The sequence below is a fragment of the Motacilla alba genome, chromosome 2 (genome assembly GCF_015832195.1).
Source record: "Motacilla alba alba isolate MOTALB_02 chromosome 2, Motacilla_alba_V1.0_pri, whole genome shotgun sequence".
NCBI lineage: Eukaryota > Metazoa > Chordata > Aves > Passeriformes > Motacillidae > Motacilla > Motacilla alba.
Window position 1 is genome coordinate 138,987,323 of NC_052017.1, and position 25,302 is coordinate 139,012,624.

Here is a 25,302-nt window from a genome sequence, read left to right on the forward strand (position 1 = left end):
CCTGTTCAAAGGGAAATGGGTCAAATCTCTGCTGGGTGCAGCTTTTTAGGAAAAAAAAACCCTCATAAACCAGCCTCCACCTGAAACTACAGTTTTGTTGTCTCCAAAAACAGTGACCACTTTCTGCTCCAGTGAAACATTATTTTTAGTGTGTTCCTGCTCTTGAAGAGGTCAGGGCTTAGCTCTGAACAAGAAAGAAGACTTGAAACATCCTTTGAAAAGCTGTTGATCTGTCACCCTGGAATTTAAGGGAAAGCAAGGAGGTTTGTAGAAGAAACATTTTGATACAAGTCCCCACAACTTAAGCACGTATGTGACTCTGCAGAGCTATTCAACCTTTGTGATTAGCACAGAGCTGTAAATAAAGAAACAACAATTGTTTAATCAATTATTATTGCACAAAACGGCTGAATTGGGAGACTGAACTGCTGCCACATGTATTTTACAAAGCTTTTGCTCATCAGTGTTTGAAGAAGTGGGAAAGGAGGAGGGACAGCCTGACAAGGTCAGGGAGGCAGAGTATGGAGCCAGGTTTGCTGGGCACAGTAAAGCACCAGGGTAACAGAGGCTCCATGGACAGCTCGGAGCAGAAAGCCAGCCAGGTGAGCCACCCAGTCAGGACCAAAGAGCTGTCCATACTATTTAAAAAGGGAATTAATACAGTAGGTATTGGGGAAAAGATAAAATTGTATCAGCATCTTTTTTTCCCCATCAGTGATTTATGTCATTATTGCTTGCTAAAAAAATGCTAATCCCATGGAAATTAATGGGAAAGTTCATGCCAGCTTGAAGACAAGGTGGCTTTCTCTCTCCCACCTTCTGCCCCACGTTCACTCCCCTTCCCGGCACTCTCTAGCAGAGGGCAGGTTGTCCCCACCAGCCTGGCCATCACTGTCTCCCCACCAGAGGCTCGGCCACAGACAACTGGACAGGGACAGTAGAATCTGGCTGGGGAACACAGATCCTGAGAAAAACCACAACTGCAGGTGCAGCCTTCTGGAAAGCATTTCAGCAAAGGAATCAACCCCGAGACTCCTTCAGTGCAGGTATACTCAAGACTATTTATTTCTGTTTTCAAAGAACAATTAACTTAATCTACATTGCTCTGACAACAAACAAACTCTGTCTTGGATATGAGCAACTGCATGTACACGATGCATGCAAGCTGTGTGTGCCCACCTGCACCCCCTGCCCATGCAATACTGCTGACAGACATTTATAACTGTGCCCACACCAGAGCTAGGTCAGCTCTGGACTTTAACAGCTACACTTCAAGGCATTCCTAAACCAACAACAGCCAATGCAATAGTGAAGAGAAGGAAAGCAAAAAGAAAAAATAAACTAAATAATATATTGCATATTCCTCCTATAGAAATAATTTCCCAGCCTTTATGGTTTCATGAATGGGATTCCTTCACATACAGAGTTCTACATTAAGTCTTTAACACAGCAAAAGCTAAAAAGGTAGTGAGGCCAACTTAACTTACAGCTGCATTGAGAAGATATTAAAATTACTCCTAAAAGAGCCATTTTATGCAAGTTTTAGAAACCTGAGAAGTCTCTTCCTCATTTCCTCCTCTATTCAAGGTTTCCCCTGTGAGTTTCAGAGAAACAAGGACGCATTCCCCCAAAAGTATGACTAACTGAAAAGATCAAATGTAAATGTCTTACAGGAATCCATATAATGTATCACTTTTTACTTCTCTACTGGAAGTGTATTTCTCTTTGCTCATACCAAATATAGACCCTTATCCACACTTCATACAGTCTGCATATTGATAGAAGAGTAACAAAACAAAGGGATTAAGGAGAACAGCATATCTAATTTTTCCAAGAACTGAATAAATACCTGCACTTATTGAAACTAATTGTATTTTAACAAAATGGGAACAAAGTACTACATTGAGTTGGTCAAAACTTTTTGGCTAGGAGAATTTCCTGTGATAAATGTGACATGACTGCAAAGATTTTCTATGAGGAGATGGTACACTGGGTAATTCTCTGCTCTTCTACACAGAAAATTCTACTTATAAAAGGTTTTAAATGCAAGTTCAAATCAGCATTTTCAAAGAAAATCAATTAACTTTTAGATACAAAATGCCATCTCAAATCAAAACATCATAAAAATTCCTGCAGAAACCTGTGCATTTTCAAGTTAGCCCTTCCTTTCCTCCCTCAAAAACCAAAAGATATTTGTTCCCCAGTCTTTAGTAAAGAGAGTGAACTCTGAAACCTCTCTAAGGTCTTACTATATTTATGTACATAGACAAAGCTCTGGCAGTACTCGAACAAAAACTCAAGCATTAAATACTAACATTTCACAGTATGTCTAGCAGAAAAGTTCAATACATATATAAACCAAGATCAACACAGAATGATTCTAGCAGTGCAGTCCAAACACGGGCAAAGCCCAGAATCAATTTCAGTTTACTTTTATTGGGTGTAATTTATAATATGCTCATACTCACTATTTCCTCAAGACTTCATAAAAAGTGCTGCTCTTTTGATAATCTATCCCACATGTTTATTAAAATAGATATAACAGAGTGAAAGGGAAACATAAAACTGTCAGATTATCATTTTTAGTTTCAGGGATATTTTATATGCCATCTCTTAGAACTTCAATTTATGACTCTCCTTAATGGAGACTTTCAGGGTTGATTTTAACGTGTTAAGTGGAAATTCCACTAGTTTGTTACTTCAATGCTTTCTTTATGACCTGTTCTCACACATCACCTAGGTCTGGCTTATTTATACAGACAGCTGTTCACTGAACAACAGGGAGCTTCTTAAAACTAGTTGCTTTCATTTGCATTCTTCCCATATTGAAATGGTATTTGCTTTTATGGCTGCTTTTGGCTGACACTTCTCCAGCATTTCACAACCATAAAGAAGACTGAAGTTACCGTGAGGTTTTTTTCCTCTTTCAAGGCAGGAATAACGATTTAGCCCCCAGAGCTAGATGAGAGCTCTGTCTTACAAACATCCCAAGAGCATCAGCCTGCAACCCAGCCACTATTCCTGCAACAAAAAGGTAACAAAAGCCGTGAGAGCAAGTGGCTTCAAGCTTATTAGCTGAGACATCTGCAGCACCTTTAGGTCTTTCGTCTGTTTTAAGCGTTGCTTGCGTCACTCCCCACCATTGCGCTCAGGACTTCAAAAATTTGGGCTATGTTAACTGTTTAACTGGCAATTTACCTAAACTTCTAAAATCTAGAAGAGTTAAATTTGGGCAAAACACAATAATAAGACCTGGAGCTCTTAAATAAGAGCCTGTTGTCATCATCTAAGCCATTCCATCTTGAAGCTTGCTTCCCTTCTCTCACATAAGCACATTTCCTGACTCTAATATGACAGAGCTCACAAACAGCCACATCCCCAGCTCTGGAAAAGTCTTCCCAGAGTCGAGATACAGAGAAAGAATCACAGAACAGTTAAGACTGGAAGGGATCATGGGTTGGGTATCTGGTCCAACCTTCCTCCTTAAGCAGGATCTCCCTAGAGCACATTGCACAGGGTTACATCCAGACTGTTCCTGAGTATCTCCAGTGAGGGAGACTCCACAACCTCTGCAGAGTTGAGCTAGAACAGCCCACCACAACAGTCTAAAAGCAGAGAGACCCAATGGGTAACAGGCATCAGCTCAGCTTCTCCACACCTGGAAAAGCCCCAGCAGCCTAAAGCTGCCACGCTGGCCCTAAGCACGTATGAAGGCCAAGCACCAAACAAGGAATACCTGTGGAAGGCACTGTTCATTAGAGAAGTATGTATAATGTAAACACATCTTATGGTCTGTGTCTCTGTGCCCAAGTATATATTTATGTGGTAGGAATCCTGCTGGGTCTCTGCAGACACTTCTTCATCCCAGCCACCTATCACCGATGGCACCAGGAAAGTCTATCACTGAATGAGACAGGACAAGTAGGTTAAAAGGGACAGGTAGTTACCAAGAATAATGTGTTCTTGGGAAAACAATTGTAATTTGGAGACCTTTTTTTCTGTTCACAGCATTCTCCACAAAAAAAAAAAAGCCCCAAACAAATAAAACAAAAACCCAAAAATCCCACACAAATAGACAAAAAATCCAAATAAGTAAGCCTCAAACCAGAAAAAAAAAAATCAAACAAAAACCCTCACCAAGAAATCAAGCCACAAGCACTGAAGGCAAATCCTGCTCACCCTATTCCTGGAAAATACTTCTGAACATCCAATATTTAAATACCTCCTTTGGTTTTACATCAGCAAGAGAAGGATCCTTCTGGCTTCTACCTGGGAAGAGTAAGACCAAATGGAAGAAGCTGCCTGCTATAAGGGAAATCACATCTGCCACAACAAACCTGCAAGTCCCTCTGTTAGCTTTGTCTTTCCAGGCTGTTTTATGGGGACTAAAGCCCAAAGCCCAGGATAAATAGATTAAACTTTCACTGTCTGAGTTAAAACTATTAGCTTAAAGCAGCCTCATAAGATACAAGCTGGATAACTCTAAACCTCTCCAGCACCTTCACACAGCTGTCTCTTGCCTCTCCTTACAGAATCAGAGCCAATGGCTTTTTAAATACATGTCAGTATAGTAAATAATCCTGGAAATAGCTACTATTGAAATAATTCAAACTAAAGTGGAGATACGTTATTTCCATGGTGTAGCTTTTCCATGCTCTCTCATAACTTCTTGATTATGTTAAAAGCCAAAATAGGTACTGCACCAGCTGTACATGCCTATGGCAAATGGAACATAAAGTTTAACTAATGGTCCCATTTCCCTGAAAAGGCACATGAGGCTGACAAATTCTCCCAAGAGGTCATATTACCTGTTGAAGCAAATCAGGTAACTTGTGTCTCCTTTGCCAGAAAAGAATTTCTATTCTGATATCGGCTTTTTATATTTTATTTTTATGTTATATTTCTAGCTTTCTCATACTTGGGGGAAAAAAAATTCTGTTTCTCAGGTACATACCAGGCACTTACCAACTTTACACCATACCAGGAACTTACCAATTTTCAGTCTGCCTCTAAAGTGAACAGAAGCTGTTCATATAGATGCACACACACTGGTTACTCACCTGTGTGCTGCCTTGAAGCTCCCTCACTGCTCAAATACATGTCATCTTCAGAAGGAAATATCCCAGAGCAGAGAGGAATAAACAGCCACAGCTTTAGTTCTGCTGACTTCTAGAGCTGTGCCAACAAGCACAACTTCCAACAGTTTAGCAAAAACCTGTGTATCATTTTTTGAAGGAATGTGCTGTATGTTAGTCATTTCTAATCAGAGACAGTTTTTCCACATCCACTTTTCTGGCTCATTTCCTTACAATTAAAAACTCAATTTTACCCAACAGTACAGTACAGATGTGCCTCTTTGGCAGTGACCTACTTTGTTGTGCCCTTAGCATATGTGCAACAGAGCTGTAACCAGTTCAGTAGTTCAAGTTCTAGACAGACAAAATTAAAGCCAGACTGTAGCAGAAGTGTGCAGAAGCAGCAGTCAGAAATCTGTCAAAGAGTTATGTGGAAATTATGTTCCTTAATTGAATTTATGTTAAGGAACAAACTTAACCTAACTGCGAGGCAATATCTAGTGTTGAAGCAATCTGATGAATTAGTCACAGCTGATTAAACCTTTTTTAAACAAGTTTATTAACTTATGTTCTGGAAAAAATTATGTTTTGATTGTTAATGAGATGATGAACAAACCAATTCTGTCTTTTCCCAACTTCCCCCACAAGCAAACTTTTGTGTTCCTGTTCATTACTCAGTGTTGGTGGACTCTGAGATGTTGCAAGATGCTGGATGTCATAATTTCAATTAATCCTCTCTCCCAGAAGTTCAAGGTAAAGAAGGCTGAGCTATTAACCATCTTTTAAAGCACAGAGATATGGTCTCTTAGAGCAGCTTTCCTAGTCCTGCAAAATAGAAGCTGACACATTTATTTAAGAGCATGAAGGAGGCTCACAACACACCTTCCAACATGTAGCATCAATGACAAGTAGCACTCCATGTTTTCTACATCCTTTGTAGTTTCTCACAGACTTCTCTGGCCCAAATCAGCTTCACCTTGAACATCTTCAAACTGCCTCCTTGCTTGCAGTGACTCCTCAAGGCATGTACCAAATGCTGCCAACTCCCCTGATGTTCCTTCTTATCTTTACAACAATGTGCCCCTGCCAAAACAAGTCAATTTATTCCTACTTTTCCAAGTCTTAACTCTTTCCCAATCTGCCGTATCAATGCAGTGTTCTCCCTGATTGCTCTAAGAACAGATGTCCTGCTAAAGACCTTAGCACAGACACACCTTATGCTGGCAGAAGTATTTTTCTCTGCTCGAGAGTTTAAGGTTTGGAGAGATGATATAGTTGAGCCAAGTGAAGCCCACTTCACACCAGCTACAGCTGCAGTAGTGACACCAATGTGGGGCTGGGAAGGGCTAAAAGAAGAACCTGGCTCACCTCCACCCACCATGTCAAGGCAATGCTGTGCTCTATGGGCTACTCACAAACTCTATATGATAAGTAGCTAAAGGATTTTCTGCTTATTCTAGAAATACTGCTACCATCCCTTCTTCGCCAACTATTTTTCTGAGATGCTTGTGGATCTGTTTCAGACTTGGAAAGCCAGAGTCTTCCATGCTGTACTGGGACAGCTTTGTTCTCATCACATTCTGTTCACTTATGCTATTGCTCTCTTGAACTACTGTTTCCTCCAATTTCCTGTCTACTGAAGTAGCTGTACCAATTCTAACAAGTAGCCATGGCAACATAATCTTGCAGAATAAAGTACAAAATAATCCTATGATCAGAAATCTAAATTAGAAAAATGAAATGGAAATAATGTGTTTTTAAAGCCTGGAAACAGACTGACTACTGGTACAGGTTACAAATGGAGCAAACTCTCCAATACTTATGAACTCTGAATGAACACAAACAGATGCTATACTTACAGCCAAATTTACAGATACATTACCAGCAGGGCAAGTTCCATACCATGTATTATAGAAACAGTGAGATTAAGAGAATAAAAGAAAGTTAAAACTCGTTCCCAGTTTACACCTGAAACCATCAATCTATTTGGGATCAGCACCTGAGCTGGGGTGTTCCAAATCCAAACTGGTTTGAATTCTGGACACTCCACATCAGCTCCCTCAGGACAGACATGCAGTGAGCATCTCTGACTGAAACCCAGTGGGCAGCATGGGTGGGAAGAGGCCAGTGCCCCTGGCATCACCTGTGTGAAAATGCTGTCCTGAGAGGGTGGAAATGGCCTTCGGGGAAAAGGCACCTGCCCTAGCAAAACTAAGACACAAACATTGTTTTATTAACCATAGCAGAAGCCTTCAGCTTTCAATTTTACTCTCATGGTTTAAAGATTATTTAAAGAGTTGTACCAAGATTTAAATTTCATTTTCATGAACGAATTACTACTGGGATTTTAAAACATGTTTTGCTCTTTTCTAATGATACTTAACATGTTTAATCTGTATGTGCAATTGAATCCCAGGTCTCTAGACAATACTTAATCTTCTAAGCACCCTTAAGGAGATGGTAGTAAGTTGCTTCTACAGGGCTTGGTATAGGATTCCCGGGGTGGGCTGACAGGGCACCCTGCATCTGGTCCAAATAAATCCAGGAATGTGTTGCCCACAACTGCCTTATTTTCTTTAGAGTAACCAAGACAGAGGACTCATACAAGAATTACTGCAAAGAGGATGTACTGATTTTTATCTGTGAAAGGTGATACAGGCTGTCTGGACTGCTAAATTAGCCTGTAATCTAATCTAATCAATGAAAAACACATCAAGTGTTGCCACTCAACCTTCCCCATCAGCTGCAGGCAGCTGAAACAATCAAAACTGAGATTCTCAGGAACAGCTTAGAGCTGGGACTCTTAGAATAAGATTACCTGCTCCTTTCCCTTTCAATTTCACTTTCAAACTGATGTGTGCCAAGGGTAGCTACATGAGTCGTGCAATGTACAGCTTCTAAATATTAGGCATTTCCCTAAGTGCATATTTGCTGGTACAAACACCCCTCCCCCCCCCAAAAAAAAAAAGATAAAGTGTTTTGTCCATACTTATACTAGAAGTATAAAGAATAACTATGCATACAATTTGCAGTCACTGAGATTTACTTCCCTGACCTGACTGTAGTAGCTAGTTACATCACACATGCATTTATTAAGTGCCCTGTGCCTCATTTTTCCTCTATACTTGCAGGAGACTCACCTTCTGGATAAATACCGTATTTTGTTATCCCTCAGAAATCTCCTGTTGTCATTACCGAGAGAAACACAAAACCAGACAAGATTGAAAACTACATCCAACAAGAAGCTCATACCTATTTTACACTATTTCAGCATGTAATTCACACAGATACGATTGCTTTGCTTCACCCAGAGAAAATTAAAAAGGTAGGAAGAGGAGAAACCTTACAATTCTTACAGAAATATTGTTTGGAAAATAATACATGTTGCTACAGTACAAACTGCACCGTGCTTATTCTTACTTTGCTTCAAAGCTGTGCCTTAGTCCCAAGAATGCCACAGAAGATGACTACAGGCTACCATCCATATGATAAAATTCACTGTGCAGGGGGATGCCTCTCTGTGGGACATTTATGCAAACCCAAGGAGGCTGCCAAACCACTTCTCCACGGACCTTGCAATCGAGTTAATTGGGAAAAAATTCAAAACCACTGAAATTCTAACAACACTAAGAAGATGCTCCTTTTCCCAATACATACCTTCCACCACCATCACTACTAGCTCACCCACACACATTAAACAAGTTGGGGGAAAAGTACCCTGCAGAAAGATAGCAAAATTCACTAATGCAGGGTTTTTTCCTTCTTTTTCTTTCTGCAGCATCATGCAGGGGGGGGTCCTGTTTGACATTAGCATAGGCTACTTGAAGTTTTCGTTTTTTTCACTGAACACATAGAGAATACAAGTGAAGCACAACCAGCTTGGTTACAGAGCATGCCAAGGGACCGCTCTTACAGGATGCTTTGATAAAAACAAACACCTTTGGTGTCTTGAGAGTCACTTGAATGTAATGTGCTTCACACATCACGAGAGGGGCTGCTTGATTTTCCAAAGAAATCCAAATTTAACAGAATCACAAGGAAATTATATGTACAAACTGTACATAGAATTATTTGTACAAATTATATGTGCAAAGCTGTCCTTCCACACCTGCAAATACGTATTGTACAATGAAGATGCCTTGTCTCTCATGTAGGGAAATTTTCTCTGCTCCTGAATTCTGGTGAGAAGCTCCATCCTGCTGTTCTGAACACCTGGGAAGCCACCCAGGGCTTACAAGCCCAACATCAGGGCTACCCCCACCCCTACTCCCTCTGCCTGCTTTGCTCCCCACACCCGGGCTGTGATGAAAAGCTCACAGGAAATTAAACCCTGCAGGCAGAAGCCGTCCATCCCTGCAGATGAGGAGGCAGAGTGATTTCTAAGGGCTCAAATCCTTCCTCCTCATCACCTCCCTCTCCTCTTGAACCTTCTGCATTACAGCTCCTCTTAAGGCAGTATCACCTGTTGCCTTATTTCCCTTCCGTTTACCAAATCCTACTGGATTTAAGGCACCCTAGCCAACTACACAGACCACACCTATAAGAAGGAACTTTAGCTTAGTAGGTGAATTATACAAGTGTCAGGGATGGAAAATGAGAAGACAGAACAACCCAGCATGGATATTGAATTTGTTGGAGTAGGGCCTCTCCTACTGGGCTTTACAGCTGTGCCCCCCCCACCAGCACAGCTGCTGCAGCTACACCACCCCTGACCCTTCAGCAAATCTCTCTTTGCTCAGAGACAGTGATCAATGCAGGAAAAGGGGCAAGTGCTAAAATGAAGCCTTTCCTTCTCTTCACAGACCTTCCTCCTCCTGCCACCCACCCGGGTGCCAGCCCTGCCTCCCACACAGGGTGCAGAGGCCTGGGGAGGGATTTTCCACTCCCTTCCTCCCTGCACAGGAATGCAGGAGAGACTACAGTTTAGTGCTGAGCTGGTAAATGCCTCATTCCACTGAGCAAGCAGTTTTAGGCAGGACACTATATAACAGGCAGGCTCCAGCACTCTGATGTTGGGTGTATTGAGACACATCCTCCCTGCCATAACCTCTAGGAAATATTCAATGGTAAGACCCTTTCCAGGAATGCACAATGCATTGGGCAATACTCAGAGCCCTGCCACACCGTGAAATGTGCTTCTTGTGCTTTACACCTTGCTCTGCCTTTGCAAATTTGGCTTTCCTGGGCTGGAAGTAACAAACAAATCTCAGAATCTCCCTAAAATGTAAATCTTACATTTTGACCCTGGAAACACATACTGGCTTTGCTCTGTGAATTGGAGAAAGAGTCTAGAGAGGAGCTGCACAAGGGTCCTGCCCTGCCCCATCACAGACTGCTTTTTGCCATACGTAACTCTCTAAGAAGTCAGGAAATGGCAAAATCCTATTGTCTGTAAGGAAAGGAAAATCAAGTGTTGCCCTTCAATACTTTAAAGAGTAAAAAGAACTTTCGCATTTTCCTTCCTTTAGTAATAAAAATACTATTTTAGACTCTGCTGCTGAAGAAAGAGCTTCAAAGTGGGCAATAGAATCGCAGAGAATTGTTCTAAGCTGCCTGTTTTCATAAGCCATTCATGTGGAGTGGGTCCCCACTGAAGGGAGAAGCCCTCCCAGGCAATGCTGGAGCCAACGTTTGGTTTGCTACTCTGCTGAAATAGCAAGAGAAAGGCAGGACAAAATATGAGTGCAGTGTCAGAATATTTTAACTCTACATAGAGATCACTACTGAAATGGATTCTCATTTTGCAAATTACAAATTCAATTGCAGAAACAACTATTGAGACACCTCAGCATGGAGCAAAGAAATACAAGATAGCTGTGATGTCAAAAGGAGTGAAGGAGGGTGCTTAGAGTCCCTACTGAAACAGCTTCATCTCCACTCCTAGCCCAGAAGAAAACTGAGGGGTTTTTAAGGCTCACTCAGCAGCACCGTGCTCAGGTGCTGCTGCTGCACGCACCACACAGAGGGAGGGAGACTTGCAAGCACCATATACATATACATTACTCATTAGGCCACAGCAAAGCTCAGCCACTACCTGGCTGCACCCCAGAAAGCCCTTACACTGCATAAACAAATCAGTGATAAAATTTAGATGCAACAGCCCCACTTCAGAGCGCCCAGAGAAGTTGGTATTAATACTTCAGAGGTGTATCTGTAATCAATTCAGCTGCAGCAAGGGAAGACAAGCTGCGCTTTGGTCTGCAGGTATTGCAGGGCAAAGAGGGAGAGGAGACACAGTTGTCCTCAGCTTCTTAAATCCTTAAATCCTCATGGAGCACGAAGCCCTCCAGTTTTCACTGTCACAGGGACAACAAAAGAGTTTCTCAGCACACACTACTATGGAATACATTTCTCACCTTCTCTCCCTTTCAAACTTTTTCTGTAACTTTATGCCATAGTTGGCTGCTCAAGGTTGGTGTTCAGCTGCACCTCCCAGCCAGCAGCAGCCCCTCCTTTGCTCCTCAAAATAACCACCACAAAACACATACGAAGAAATAGTCGGTAGCGAAAGGGCTACAGGTACAGCGGGGTGGGAGTGCCCGCAGGAAAGAGATGGCACAGGGGAAGGCAGCGCTGCAGCATGCCTCAAATGCCATTGACCTCCGGTTAAATGAACTTGTGGGCAAATATGTAATCACTTTATCACACACACGCCAAGGGCAGTTCTGAAGCTGTTCATTCTCTCAGGTGGAGCAAGTAAATTAGTCCTTGTGAAAAGACAGGGATTAGGCGTTTGTGCATGCCTCTCTCCTCATGGACTCGTGGTCGGAGGGAACCTGGCTCTGCTTTTCTACTTGCTCCCCCCCAACATCCGTCCCGTTCTGGGGAGACACCCTCCCTCCACGTGTCCTCCACGCACTCCAGCGTCTGCTCCTTTCTCCGAGATCAATTTCTAAGGCTACGTTTTACAAAACTGTTTCAGTCACCCTTGAGAAGGGAAAAGGCGCTGCTTTGCAGGGATGGCTGACGAGTCCGTGAGGCACCGCCAGCTTCATTTGAACCGCTTTGCCCCTACCCCCCATTCCTGATGGGGAGTAGGGAGGTGGAAGGAGGAACTGGAAGGAGGGTGGTGCCGGGCGTTTCGAGATGACTAGGGCAAAGTCACCCAAGCCATTCCCTTAATGGCAGGGGAGGAGGGGGGTTCCTTTACTTCTTTAACCGCTCCTCTCACAGTACCCAACTCTCCCCACCTTTCTTGGGCTGAAAAGATGTGAAAACGTCCTGACGGCAGGTCCAGAAGATCCCTCACCCTGCAGGAGGCTCGGTCAGGCTCCCACCGGGAGCCTCAGCCCAAGAGCAGCCCCGTCGCCGCGACCAGACGGGGATGCGGAACCTTCCACCGACTGCGCACGGATACGAGCGCGGAAAGTTGAAGCCCGGCTCCCCGGCATCCCGCTGGTCCCTTGCCGAGGGGCTGTGTCTATAACACGCGCCGTCGAGGGTCCCGCCGCGGGGCACAGGGTGTGAGCTCTCCGCGCTGCAAAGTCGCCCGGAGGAGCAGCACGGGACGCGCGGGGTCACCCCCTCGGCCCCGGCTCGGCTCCGCCGCCTCTCGGGCAGCCGAGCCGCCCCGCCCCACAGCCCCCCGCTGCCGGGCGCATGGCCGGACCGCCCCGCTCCCCTACCTTCCAGCAGCACCTCCTTGCCGGCCCGTTTGAGCGCCTGCACCGCCTCGTCGTGAGTGGCATCCCGCAGGTCGGTGCCGTTCACGGCCAGGATGGCATCGCCCACGTAGAGAGCCTGGGTCTGGTCGGCCGCCAGCCCCTTGAAGATCTTGCTGATGAGGATGGGCATCTTGTTCTCCTTGCCCCCCTTGATGCTGATGCCCAGTCCGCCCATCTCCTGCTTCAGCACCTTCACGCACCGCTTCTTGTTGGAGATGGCCTCGGGCACCTGCTCGGGGGGGTCGGTGAAGGCGGTGCGCACCGCCGCCGGCCCCCCGCCGCCCTCGGCCCCGCGGCACGCCGTCCCATCGCCGCCCAGCCCGTTGTGGGCCGCGCCGTCGGGGCGCTCCTCGCCGCTCAGCACCAGCGCCTCGCCGCCCAAGTTGGCCAGCACTTTGTGCCAGCGCTCCCGCACCAAAACTTCCAGCCAGCCGCTGCGCTGCGCCCGGCCGCCCCCGCCGCCGCCCGCCGCCGCTACCGCCATCTTAGGAGCATGCTGGAAGCGCCGAGTGACGGCACCCCCGGCACGGCACGGCACGGCGCGGCGGCACCGGACTTCAGCCGGGGGGCGGCAGCTCCCGGCGCGGCGGGGTGGGGCGAGCAGCCGCCGCCGCCCCCCCGGGGCCGCGCCGGGGCGGGCGCACCTGGCGGCACCGCCCGCGGGCGGAGTGGGACGGGGACGAGCCGCCCCTCCCGCGGGGACACGGCTGGGACACCCTGCGGTGAGCCGCGGCTCCCTCCGAGCCCGGGCTGTGATGGCATCTGGCCGTGCCAGCCTAGGCAGCTGCCGTCTGCAGTGGGGTGTAGCGGGGAGCTGAAGGAAACCAACGGCAGGGAAGAGATAAGGAAAACCCAACTCTGTTTTATTCCCAGGGATTTTTGTAGAAAGTGAATTAAAACTAACGGGTAGCCCCAAGATACTTAAATTTCAGCTCTGTGGAAGTAGAATACGAGTTATTTCGCGGCTTTGTAGGATGGAGGTAGTAAGTGCTTGTGACGGATACTTTTGCACGTTTAGTAGTTGTTTATATGCCCTTTGATAACAAATGTTAAAGACTCGTGTCCCGTTTTGCAGTTTTTCTCATACTCCCTTCCCTCCTAGGAAACAATAGGTCCCTGACAAGGGGCTTGAAGCTCCGGCTCAGGCATCAGAGAAAGCAACGCTTTCACGTTGCTTTTCGGAAATGTCCCCAGCAGGCCTGGAGGTGCTCCCCGCAGCAGCTACAGACAGGAAGCACCTCCAGGACTGCCTTTGTTTCTGCTCCTTGCAGAGCAGCTCTGCCTTCTTCCTAAGCTGGAATGAAAACTCCAGTGGTTCTGAACTGTTTGGTGTATGTGTGGACAACACTTTGAGGAGGTTGGGATAGCCAGAGAAGTTATTAGTCCAAATCATTTCAGCCATGGGAGTCGTGTGGCTCCCTAAGTGCTGCATCTTGCCCTTTTTTGAAGTGATGCCATTAATTTCTGACACTGGGGGTTTGCTTCCAGGTACACACACGTGCCCTAGGGTAATGTGGCTGGGCAACTTGGGACTCACTCCTCAATGTGTGGTGGGATTTATAGATGGGATCATCCTCAGACAAGCTTGTCTTGGTTTAGTAGGGTCTCTCAGACCATGCTGCTCACACTAAGCTACACATTCCCTTCCCTCCAAAAGGAGGCCTCTACCCTAGTTCATCTACAGCCTCATCCAGGTTACACTCAGGTCCCTTCTCCCCAGCAGGAATGCAACCCTGCACCCATGGAGAGTGAGAATCCACAGGGATGTGTTGTTCAAGGATAATGAGTGGGTGGAGAAAAAGCCGATGGAAGAGAGGTCTCTTCATTTCTCATGTTAATCAATGCAAGGTGAAAAGCTGTAATTAAGTTTTCAGGGCTGTGAATCCAGAGTGAAAAGAAGCATGTCCCGCTAAACCTGAACAAGGCACCTAATCCCTGTGCAGGAGGAGGCTGCAACACACCCTTTTCTCCAGCTGAGTCCTCCCTTGCTCAGTTAGGTAGCTCATGTACAATACCCTGAATGTTTGGGTTGGTGGGTTTTCATAGATCCCATTCCCAGGTGCAAAGCATAGTTAATGAATGTGCTCCTTTGGTTCCAGCAGCTTTAGGTAGGTAAATGAGGGAGGGAAAGGACAGGCTTGCAAAAATCAGGTGTTACAGTGCCAGTTGTCGTAGCACTCACATTCCTGTGTAGCTTCAAGCCCAAGTGTCCAGGCCAAGTTATAAAATCAGACATCTGCTTCCAAGTGATCAGCTCTTACCACTTATTTTATGTTTCTTCTTCATTAATCAATAAAAGATCAGTGCTGCTGCCAATGGAAAAGTGTATTTTTAAAGTAGTTTCAGAAATTTTACAATGAAGAGATATTTAGGGGGTTTCTGTCCTATTGTGCAAAGGTAATAGAGAAAGGAAAGTAAATGTTTAATGCCTCACACTTCTTCGGCACACTGCATGTTTGGGCTGTGTCTGCTGAGTATGTCTGGTGCTCCAGTGGGATTCCCATGGAACTCACTCTTGTAGACAATTGCACTGCATGTATCTGAGCTGTGCTTATTCCAGTTACTTCCCTTCCCCATTCCAACAGAGGTAAATAATAAAGTTTCCCAAAGCCATCATCTGAGATATGGATCCCCGGCACAAAAAAGACTTTATAAGCAACCTTCACTGCTTCCTCTTCCCCCTTTCTGCCCACCTTGGATCTGTAAAGAAAACAGAGGTGATGTTTTAGTCTTGAAAATAAAGATGGTGTAAGAGATGCTAAGGCACAGGCTCAAGGCAAACAGTGTCCCAGATTGTCTTCCCTCCTGGAGACACTGCAATTGATACCTGATGTGTGTGTTCCCTGTCCTGGGAGTGCAGGCTCGTAATTGTGTTTGTGTACCCTGAGTCTTCGTGTACCCCAAGAGCAACTTTGGGCTGCAGAACTGAGAGTAAGAAAGAAAAGGTGTCTTGAGACTTCTCTGCTGGTACCCCTGCCAACATTACTGACCTCAGTCCTTCCTCAGGTCTGCCAGTCACACCTGCAGTGTGATTTCTGAAATTCAGGTTTATGCAGCAGGAGCAGAAACAGAAGATAAAACCAGGTGTTTAATTGGGTGTTCAGCTATTGGATGCCCAGGTTTGCCACAGATAAAGTTGTTATAAAATTCCGAAGTCAGCTGCTGGTCCCTAATGTTTTCCAGGGCGTAGCAGAAAGCAAATTCCTAATTTCAACTACAAACTTTTCCTGACAGTGTTGTTTCTGGCAGCATCTGTAATTACTCACACCACAATTGCAGTGTTCAGCGTGACTCTCTGCAAGGAAGTTGGGATGTGTGGTGGGATGGGCAAAGCACTCGATGCTTCCAAACTTCCATCTCTAATCACTAGAAAGCTGTTCAGCACAGACAAGGCTTAGCAAAACTCTCCATCAGTTTTCCTTCTGAAAGGGCCTGCTGTGAAGAATGGAGTCTTTCAACGAAGCCAAATAATATTTTTTTTTTTTGTATTTTAGCAGTGCTTAAATGCTTGACCTAGATTAGTGTCCCTTTCACTCCTGCTGAATAAACAAATTTTTAGGCAAGATGATAATGCTAATAGCTGCTGTTGACCTGCAGGGGCCTATGGGCTCTGCTAAAGTCAAGGGTCTAAATGGAAGAAGCAGTTCAGTGAACTGGAAGAAGTCATGGCATTGAAAAACACAGAAGCTGCTTCCCAGGACAAGGAGCACCGAAGCATGTCCAGGTCATAAAGCGCAGCAGTGATGTCTGAGGAACTGCCTGGGTGTCCAAGCAAGATCAAGGGATTTGGGGTCTGTGCGTGCGTGCAAGAACAAAAACACAAGGAAAACTGTGCAGAAAGGGTTGTGGGTATGGCACTCAGCTTTGCTATAGAGGCTGCTGGGGACAGAATGAGGACACTGCCTGTTAATGGGGGCTTTTCCCTCTCTTTTCAGGCAAAGAGGTCAGTGTTCACATCTTGTGTACATAAACTGTCTTCTGATAGCAAAATCACTGCAAGGCCACATATGCAAGCTCACCACTCAGTGATGCAGGGAACATAGCTCCCATTCCCCTCACAGGCAGAGAAGGTAAGGACACAAGAGAGCCTTTCTATAGCTGTGGCTTCTTTATGACTGTCTGTGCTTTTCTATAGCAGAGGTGTAATTTTTGAAGGACTTCTGGGACATGCTCAAAGCCTTCTCGTACCTTATTTTTCTTTCTTCTTGCATTATCAGTGTTACAACAGCTCAAAGCCAGCTCAGCCAAAACTGCTTTAAACTGGGAAAAACAGGCTTGTGATCCTTGAACATGTTTCAGATGACGGAGGTTGGACAAAATCAGGTCTGGATAATGACGTTCCCATCTTGTTACCTTGACACCGACCAGCTCAGCAGACGGATCTGGATGGGAAGGAAGTCCAGTGTTGGAAGGACAGTGCTGGAAGCATGACAAGTAATGAGAAAGCTGGAAGGGAGTTCAACTCCTTCAGTGATCCCAAACACTGCTGCAGCCAAGTGTAAGTTCCTTTCTGAGGAACATGCCTGAACTACTCGTTCCCCCATGGCAGCTCCTCCTATCTCTATGCCTGATGGGATGCAGCAGGGCAAGCTCCAGTGCTGATGCAGATGTCCCTGTTGCACTGTGGGGGGATGTCACACGTGTCCTGTGTCATGCCTTCCAACAGGCATTGCTCGTGCAGGGCAGGCAGCCCACCAAATCCCCAGGAGTAATCCTCCCCTCCTCAGTGCTAAAGGAGCCTGTTGGCTTTAAAGTCAGCATTCAGTAATCATTGCCCGTTGGTGCTGTGGGGTTTATGAAGATGTCAAGAACGGCTAAAGATCTTCATAACCTGGAGGTTGCATTATGGTTTGTTTTCCAAATTACGAAAGCATTTGTTTTTCTTTTCCTAGTTTGAAGCTATCCAGGTTTTTCCACACATCATGGCATTTAAAAATAAAATGAATGCATAACTGCTTGCCAGCAGATGTTTTATGTATTCAGTTTTTCAAAGCAGGAACCTACTTGTGTGTACATGAAAGAAGTATGTGTGTGAAATCCGTATGTGCACCTACCTGAGTCACGTGTTAACTAGGCAAACTGAGAAAATATTCCCACAGCCATGGAGTTATGGGCCGGGATGCAAATGAACATCTCCCTGCTGCAAATACAACTCTGGCACAAGTTAATGTAGAAGCAGGTGCCAGAAGTGTTCTGGTTTCTTGTGCACACAGATCTGAGTCTAGCTAAAAGACTTTCTACCACTAAAATTACTTTAAAATGGACAGGATCAAGCTCAGGACTCTAGAAATGTTTGCCTTGATTTCAAGAAATTTTATGAAAGAACCAAATTCAAAAGACTCTGAAAACAAAGTTCATAGCTACACTGTTTACACTATAGAAGAGTTTTTCCTGGATTTGTGTCCTTCACTTGCTTTGTAGATCTCTCTCAGTGCATTAGCTTCTTAACTTTTTCATTCCAAGTTACTTTGATCCTGCAGTTTCTTGAATTATTTTTTTATCTCTTGCATACCGATCTCCCTCTACTCTGTAAGCTAAGCCCAGCATGTTTTAAATGCCAAGATCAGAGGTTTGCATTGCAGTAATTCTTGAACATATAATAAATAATGAAAAAGGTAGTGGGACTCCAGATATCATCCAACATTTTTCAGCTCTGGTTTTCATTTTCATCAGAAACACGTTAATCTGGTTGGGTGTCAAAACAACAAAGGCATTTTTTACCATCTTTTTCTTTCCTCTTGGTCTTAACCTTGGTCTAAACCTTTTTTTAATGTTGTAGAGGTGAAATGTGTCGTATGTTGCAACCATGTGACTCTGACCCGACAACCCAGTGGCTTCATGCCCATTTCATCTACCTGTCAAATCCTTTACATTCTGGCACGTTTCATTTGGAGGTGCCCCACCTTCCACTCCTGTTCTGCCTTGGTGTCTGTAAAACACATTGTCCAGAAGGTCCCTGGACTTTTCCTGCCCTGGAATCCCCTATGGTATTCACTTCTCCTGCGGTATTCACCAGACATCTGTGCCTGCAGCCTGCTGCCCACAGAAGGAGAGAAGTTGGCTGCTGTGCAGGTGCCAGAAGTGTTTGTTTCCTTTGTGCAAAGTAGTTCAGCTAGAAAAGCTAGTTTTCTCCAGCTGTACCCTCTCACAGGTGAAATAAGGTCATTGTCCCTCTTTCCATGCAACTTCCAAGGCTGTAAATCAACCTATTACAGTGGTGAGAAACAGAGATTGTTTGTTTGGACAGAAGGGAAATGAAGAGAGGAGTCTGCAATCTGGAGACAGGCTGTTCTCCAAGACTGGTCCTGCAAAGATGATCCTGAGCTCATACTGTGACTTAAGCACAAGTTTGTCTCCTAGAAGCATCCCCAAGCCCAAGAGAGGAAAGTGCCATGGCCCTCCTGGTTATCAAAGAAGAGCTCTCTAGGAGCCCTCCAGGACTTGAGCAAGGCTCCCCTACCTGCCTGTCCTTGCTTGGAGTAGCAGCTTGATACTCCAAGTAGGAGAGGTTCTCAGTGCTTCAGAAGCACCTTCCTTTCTCACTGCCATCACCAGAGAGGGCAAGGAGCTCAGGCAGCCCCTTTGAGCTCTGCACCATGGCAGTGAATGTGAGCTGCAAACCACAAACTGAGATTTGCTCCCTCCCATGGCAGGGCAGGATCTGTTCAGAGGGGAAGAAGTGGATTTCCGGAGAAACTCCTTGTGCTGCATAGAAAGCCTGCTCCACCAAGCAATGACAGAGTATGGAGCTGTCACTGGAACGCTCACCTCCAGGTCTTCCATAACACTCTTATGTTATTTTGCATGTGCATGTGGCATTGCCTTTGTTTCACTTTTGAGCTCTGCAATGGCTGAGTTGCATCTCTTGCTTCAGGTGGTATCTGTGCTGGTTGTCTTTTGACAGCTTTGTAAATCAGGTGTAAATCGAGGGAGGGCAAGGGAACACTGATGTCAGAGAAATGAGAATCAGCCTCACTATATTTTTTATTCTTGGGTGGTTCTCTTGTGGTCTAGAATAAGACACAAAGGGTCTACAATTAATTCAGATGGGAACCATCACATTTGGGGGACTAATGACAGACCAAATTATGAGGCAGGTCTGGGAGGGAAATGTTGAAAGTGTGTTCTTATTTTAGGGTAATCTCTCTGAGTTAGTTTTCCATTGTCAGTAATCATCTGAAAGAAATGTAGGGGCAGACTCAAGTAAGGCAGGGCAGGAGCAGGTCCTTTACACACAATAGATCCATGCACTGCTATGACTGTCAAATGGACACAGTTTTTTGTTAAATCAGATACTCCTGTTGGAGGTAAACCTACCATATATACAAATGACAGACAAAATTTCTTCAAATTTCTTTAAGAGTTTTAAGAAATTCATTAATTCATGAAGAAATTAATTAATTCATTAATTAAGGAAGAATTTCTTCATTTTAAGAAACTGTGAAGGTATTTGACACTGACATCTAAAGGGCACTGGTTATGTGACATTTAAGCATTCTTTGTTAATCCCACCTGTTGCACAATGCATTCTAGGACAGATATTTAAGTCCTTTTCCCATCTGTCTGACAGATTCATCAAGTACAGTTTTGGTTGTTTGGCTGTGGATTGCCTTTATGTCAGTGTTCTTCTGTGCATAAGGCCTGGCCTGCAAGCTCTGACAGCCACTGTTGATGGACAAACCCTTATTTTGTGTCCTACTTCTCTGTTCCTTCAGGGATACAATAATACTTCATTTTTTTTAAGTACCTTAACCTTCTAAAATGGAAATTATCATGTGAGCTGCACAATGACATTTCTCAGTATTCAAGATGAAATTAAAAGGTGAAAAAGTCACAGAGGATGCAGGAACCTCTAGATGTAATCTCTTCTTCACCACCCAGTACTGCCAAACCACATCCCCTTGAGCTCTTCCACACTGTGCACACTCTTGGCTGTGTGATAAGTGAAGAGGCTGCCCTACCCTACCCTGCCCTACCCTACCCTGCCCTACCCTACCCTACCCTACCCTACCCTACCCTATCCATTCTATGTTCCTGTCGATGTGGCCACTGTCACTGCTTCTGCCCAAAGATGCTACCTAGATGGAAAGCTCTTGGTGGTTGGAGCTTTTTGGTACATGACTAATAGATGTGACATTAAACAGATTTATTTTTGTATATTTAACCCAGAACTAATATCTACTCCAGAATTAAAAACCATGTTTAGTTTGAAACATATTAACTAACCTTCTGGCTGAGTGGAATAGACTGAATCCTTTTTAAAATTTGTATTATAGTGAAAGTGGATTTTTTGCATCTTTTTATAAGAAGTTTGGGCTTTTGATAGGTAATTTAAGTTAGACTATGCTGAAACACACTTAATGGAAAACATAATTTCAAAGATTGGGTGATTTCTGAAATATTGGGGTTTTATTTAGTATTTATATAGTATAAATTAAAAATAGCTTGTTGAAGGTAGTAATAGAAATTGCACAATGCATTTAACAATTGGTTAGATAGTCAGCACAGTTTTTTAGCCAAGTGTACTCTTCCCAAGTATTCCTCTGGGAATCTGGTTCTACCACATATAATTAGACAAAAAACCGTGGGGAGGAGGTGATTTTAGCAAAATATGCTTTTTTATGCTAATGCAAATACAGAATAACTTTCTCACTAGATTTGAACTGAGACAAATAAGCATGAGCCTCTGAAATCCAGCACCAAGAACACACAGGAGGGTAACCCTGGACTGCTTCCCAGTTGCCTACAGCAACTCTGATTTTTTCTGGGTGGCAATCCATTATTAAAACCTAACAATAAAAGAAAGATCATTGTACATTTACTATAAAAGTAAAAATGCATTCGTGATAACAGTGATAAGCTTGTATAATTGTAGTGTATACTTGGCCAGAGAACACAAAATTCCTGAAGATAGTGCTGTTTTGAGCCTATGGGAATGAATTTATTTTTTTAATCCAGACTCTTTAATGTTGTTTTAAGGCTGGGTTTGAATTAATGTTGGGAAGTGCAACCAGCAGAGCTAGGAGCAGTGTAGAAAAACAACTCCAGCCTCATGGAAGAGCCCGTGTGGTGATCAGTACCAATCAGCAATCCAAGGCAGGGGAGGGTGAGCCCTGAATACGGTGTGAAGGCCAGGAGAAGGGCTTGAATGGGGCCATGCACCACACGCTACAGAATGAAGATCCACTTGTTGGTCAGCAGTCAAATGTCTGACTCCTGCTGGTCTTTCACAGCTCTCTTCTGACCTATCTGAGGGTAGCAGCTGCAGCTTACTGGAAACCAACATTATTTGTTGGCGGAATCTTTTTTTCCTTTTTAACATTTTGTTCACACAATACTGCATTCCAGTTCCATTCACTACCAGGAAAATCTCTGGTCCCACTGTTGTGGCAGTAGTTGTGAAATCAGTGCGAACATTTCTAGATGTAAACAGCTGTCAATGTCCTCTTACAAACCAGACACCTCCAGCCCCCAAAGACCCGACACTCACAGAATTTTGTGTGCCCTTCTGCAGACAGTCCAGCAGCTCTGAGCCTTCATGCCTCACTGACATTTGCAGGGCTCCCACGACCCCTGGGGCAGTGATGGAGAATGTCTAGATGGGGACTAACTGCAGAGCTCTAAGGCTTCAAGCCTTGCACATCTGCACAACAAATGTGAAACATCTGTTGTCTTATGGAGAGTGTTTGTTTCCTTAAGAAAATCCCTAACTTCTTGGGGTCTTGGCTTGGGGTAATGCTCGCGTGGGAAATCACGTCTCTTGGATGGGATGTCTGGCTCACTACCCACATGGCAAATGAAGTGGCTGTTGTCAGGGTCCCTGAAACAGTGTCTTCTGCTGGATCAGGTGACACTTGCTGAACCACCATCCTGCTGAGTTCCTGTAGTCCAGCTGTATTGCAGTCCTACATGATCTGCTGTAGATTTTTTTTAAACCGTGAGCAAAACATCCCCTATTTATCTTTACTCTGTGCAGAAGGCTGTTCTGCATGATCATTTTTGCTACTACAGGAACAATTTCTACTGAAGAGTTAGAAGTAGCTCATCAATGTGTAAGTTTCTCAGTTCTGCAGAAGATATGGCTTGGGGATGTCCCCAGCACAGCCAGATTTACCATCCCATATGCAAGCACATTGACACATACAATACTGTCTAAAAAATGATCTAGGTACAGCAGGAACTGCCTGGGAGAATCTCTGGGTCTGTTCAAAATTCCCATATGAATTCCTGCCTAATTCCTCCTGAGGGAATTAGATGAAGACTTTACTGTGAGCTCAGGCAATCACCTTGTCTGAGATCAGTCCCTTGTGTCACCCCTGCAGGGACCAGCTGAAAGCTCTGGGACCACCCAGGGAACCAATGTCTAAATGTGCAGGGTGTGCACCCAGGTGCAGCCCTGACACCAGGAACACCCTGGATGCAACTATAGTACACATCTGAATGTCTGTAACTTAAATTCCATTGCTCACAAGCACACAAGGCTTCTGGCTCAACAGCAGGAGGTCTGGAAATCTTGGCATTTTAAACTGCTTTCAAGTCCCAGATTAAACCCTGGGACAAGAACCAAAGGTTCTGGAAGTGGGACTCTGTCTCTGCACTCTTTTACATCAGTTTTAGTGGCAAACTCATGACAAAAATTTCTGTTTCCATCATGTTGCTGCAAGAATTTCTTGGGAATTGTTTTTAAGACAACCAATTTAGTGTGTTTAAAAATGAGTTAGGAAAAGCAGGAAGACTATAAATGTATCTGTCGTGGTCATTGTAGCACTTTTCAATTGTGTTTGAAATCCAGCTTTGGTTGTGGTGAACTGCCATTGCATCTGGGCCCAGTGCATTGAAACATTTGGATAAGAAATGTGTCAGCTTTTGTTGAAACTCACTTATTGAGAAACATGGAGGATTTATGTGTCTCTTCTGATCCTTGGAATTATTCTCAGAAGGCTTTCCCCAGCAGAAAAAAAAATTCAAGGTTCATATTAATTTTTTTGAAACACAACTTTTGACTTCTGAGGGGCTTTGAAGGGAACACTGCTGTTCAAGAGATGAGTGTTGCAGAAGGGAGTATAAAATCATAAATAAAGCAAATTCCCTTTCTGTGCTTTCCTGGCCTACAACACTCATAATTTTTTCCGCTATACATCTTTGCATCCAGCAGGTTTCCCTGTGTTGCCCATGACCAGGTTATTACTAAAATTACCCAAGTGCTGAGATACAGACTGGATGAGAAGATGAAAGGGGGGTGGAAAATTAGATTGTTAGTGATCCATGACCTGGAATAACTGTCAGCCAGTTACTAGTAGTGTATCTCAGGGATGGAGGTTGGAGCCAATGTTGTTTAGTGTCTTTATCAATGGCACGTGGTGATAAAGTGCACTCTCAGTGAGTTTGTGGACAAGCAATCAATAACCTGGAAGGCAGGGCTGCTATTCAGAGGGCCCTGGACAGGCTGGAAAGGTGAGCTGACAGGTACTTGTGAAGTTCAGCAAATGTCAGGGCACTTTCCTGCACTTGGACCAGAATAACCCAGTGCACCAGCACAGGCTGGGGCTGACTGACATGGAAGCAGCTTTGCAGAAAAGACCAGGGAGTCTAGTTGGAGTGTGGAATGTGTCCTTGTAACAATGTCATCATGGGCTGTGTTACCAAAACAGTAGCTAGGAGGAGGGAAGTGATTTCTAGCCCCTTTAATTAGCATCTTTTAGACAGCATCTGGAGCAGTGTGACCAGTTTTGGGCTCCCTGGAGCAAGCAAAACATTAACAAACCAGAGTAAGTCCCACAGAGAGTCACTAAGATTCAGGGACTGAAGCATATGGTATAAAGGAGAGAATGAGAGAGTTGGGCTTGTTCAGCCTGCAGGAGGCTCAGGGGGTTCTTCCTGCCATTTGCAGCCCCCATGACAGCAGGGTATGGAGCAGACACATACAGGCTCTTCTTGGGGTGCCCAGGGAAGTGATGGGCACAGCTTGAAATGTGGGAAATTTATGTAAGGACTCCTCTAAGGGGAAGGGTGGAAACCCAGCAAGGATGGTCAAATATTTAAGCAGTGACCCAGAAAGATCTTGAATCTCCATCCTAGCAGATATTGCAGGTATCAACTGGACAGAGCCCTGAGCGAGCTGCACTGGCCCTAACCCTGCTCTGAACAGAACCTCCAGCAGTTCTGTCATTTTGTGACTGAGTGAGCTGAAGGGAAGATAGAGCCAGGAAAGACCTGTGCTTTCCTAGCCATGTCAGCTTGTTCTCTGCAGACTGCAGGGCAGCAGAGCACACTCCACTGCACATCAGCTGTGTCTCTCCTATTTTTAGCAAATGCTGGAAAATGAGTAAGGGATCTGACCACACTGACTGTCCATCAACATTGTTTAGTGACGTGAATCTAATTGACCTCCCACTGAAGTGCATTGTAAGATTCCCACCCATATAATGGGATTTGATAAAAGTCCCATAAAAACAGTAGGATTTAAAAGAGCTGCAGCATTAGAGGCAGAAGTCATACAGAACTCTCCCCTGGCCTTTCCCAGTGCCCTGTGAGATACACACACACTCATTCCCACACACATG

At 44.8% G+C, this 25,302-nt stretch overlaps 1 protein-coding gene across 1 annotated transcript in view; it reads right to left on the bottom strand.

The window, feature by feature from the left end:
* SNTB1 (syntrophin beta 1) overlaps positions 1-13,360 on the bottom strand; it is a 113,575-nt gene extending 100,215 nt beyond the window's left edge. Inside the window, exon 1 of the mRNA XM_038129169.1 lies at positions 12,701-13,360. Within this exon, the coding sequence (XP_037985097.1) occupies positions 12,701-13,223 (523 nt within the window). The 5' untranslated portion in view covers positions 13,224-13,360. The remainder of the gene's footprint in view (positions 1-12,700) is intronic.
* Positions 13,361-25,302: the final 11,942 nt, after the last annotated feature.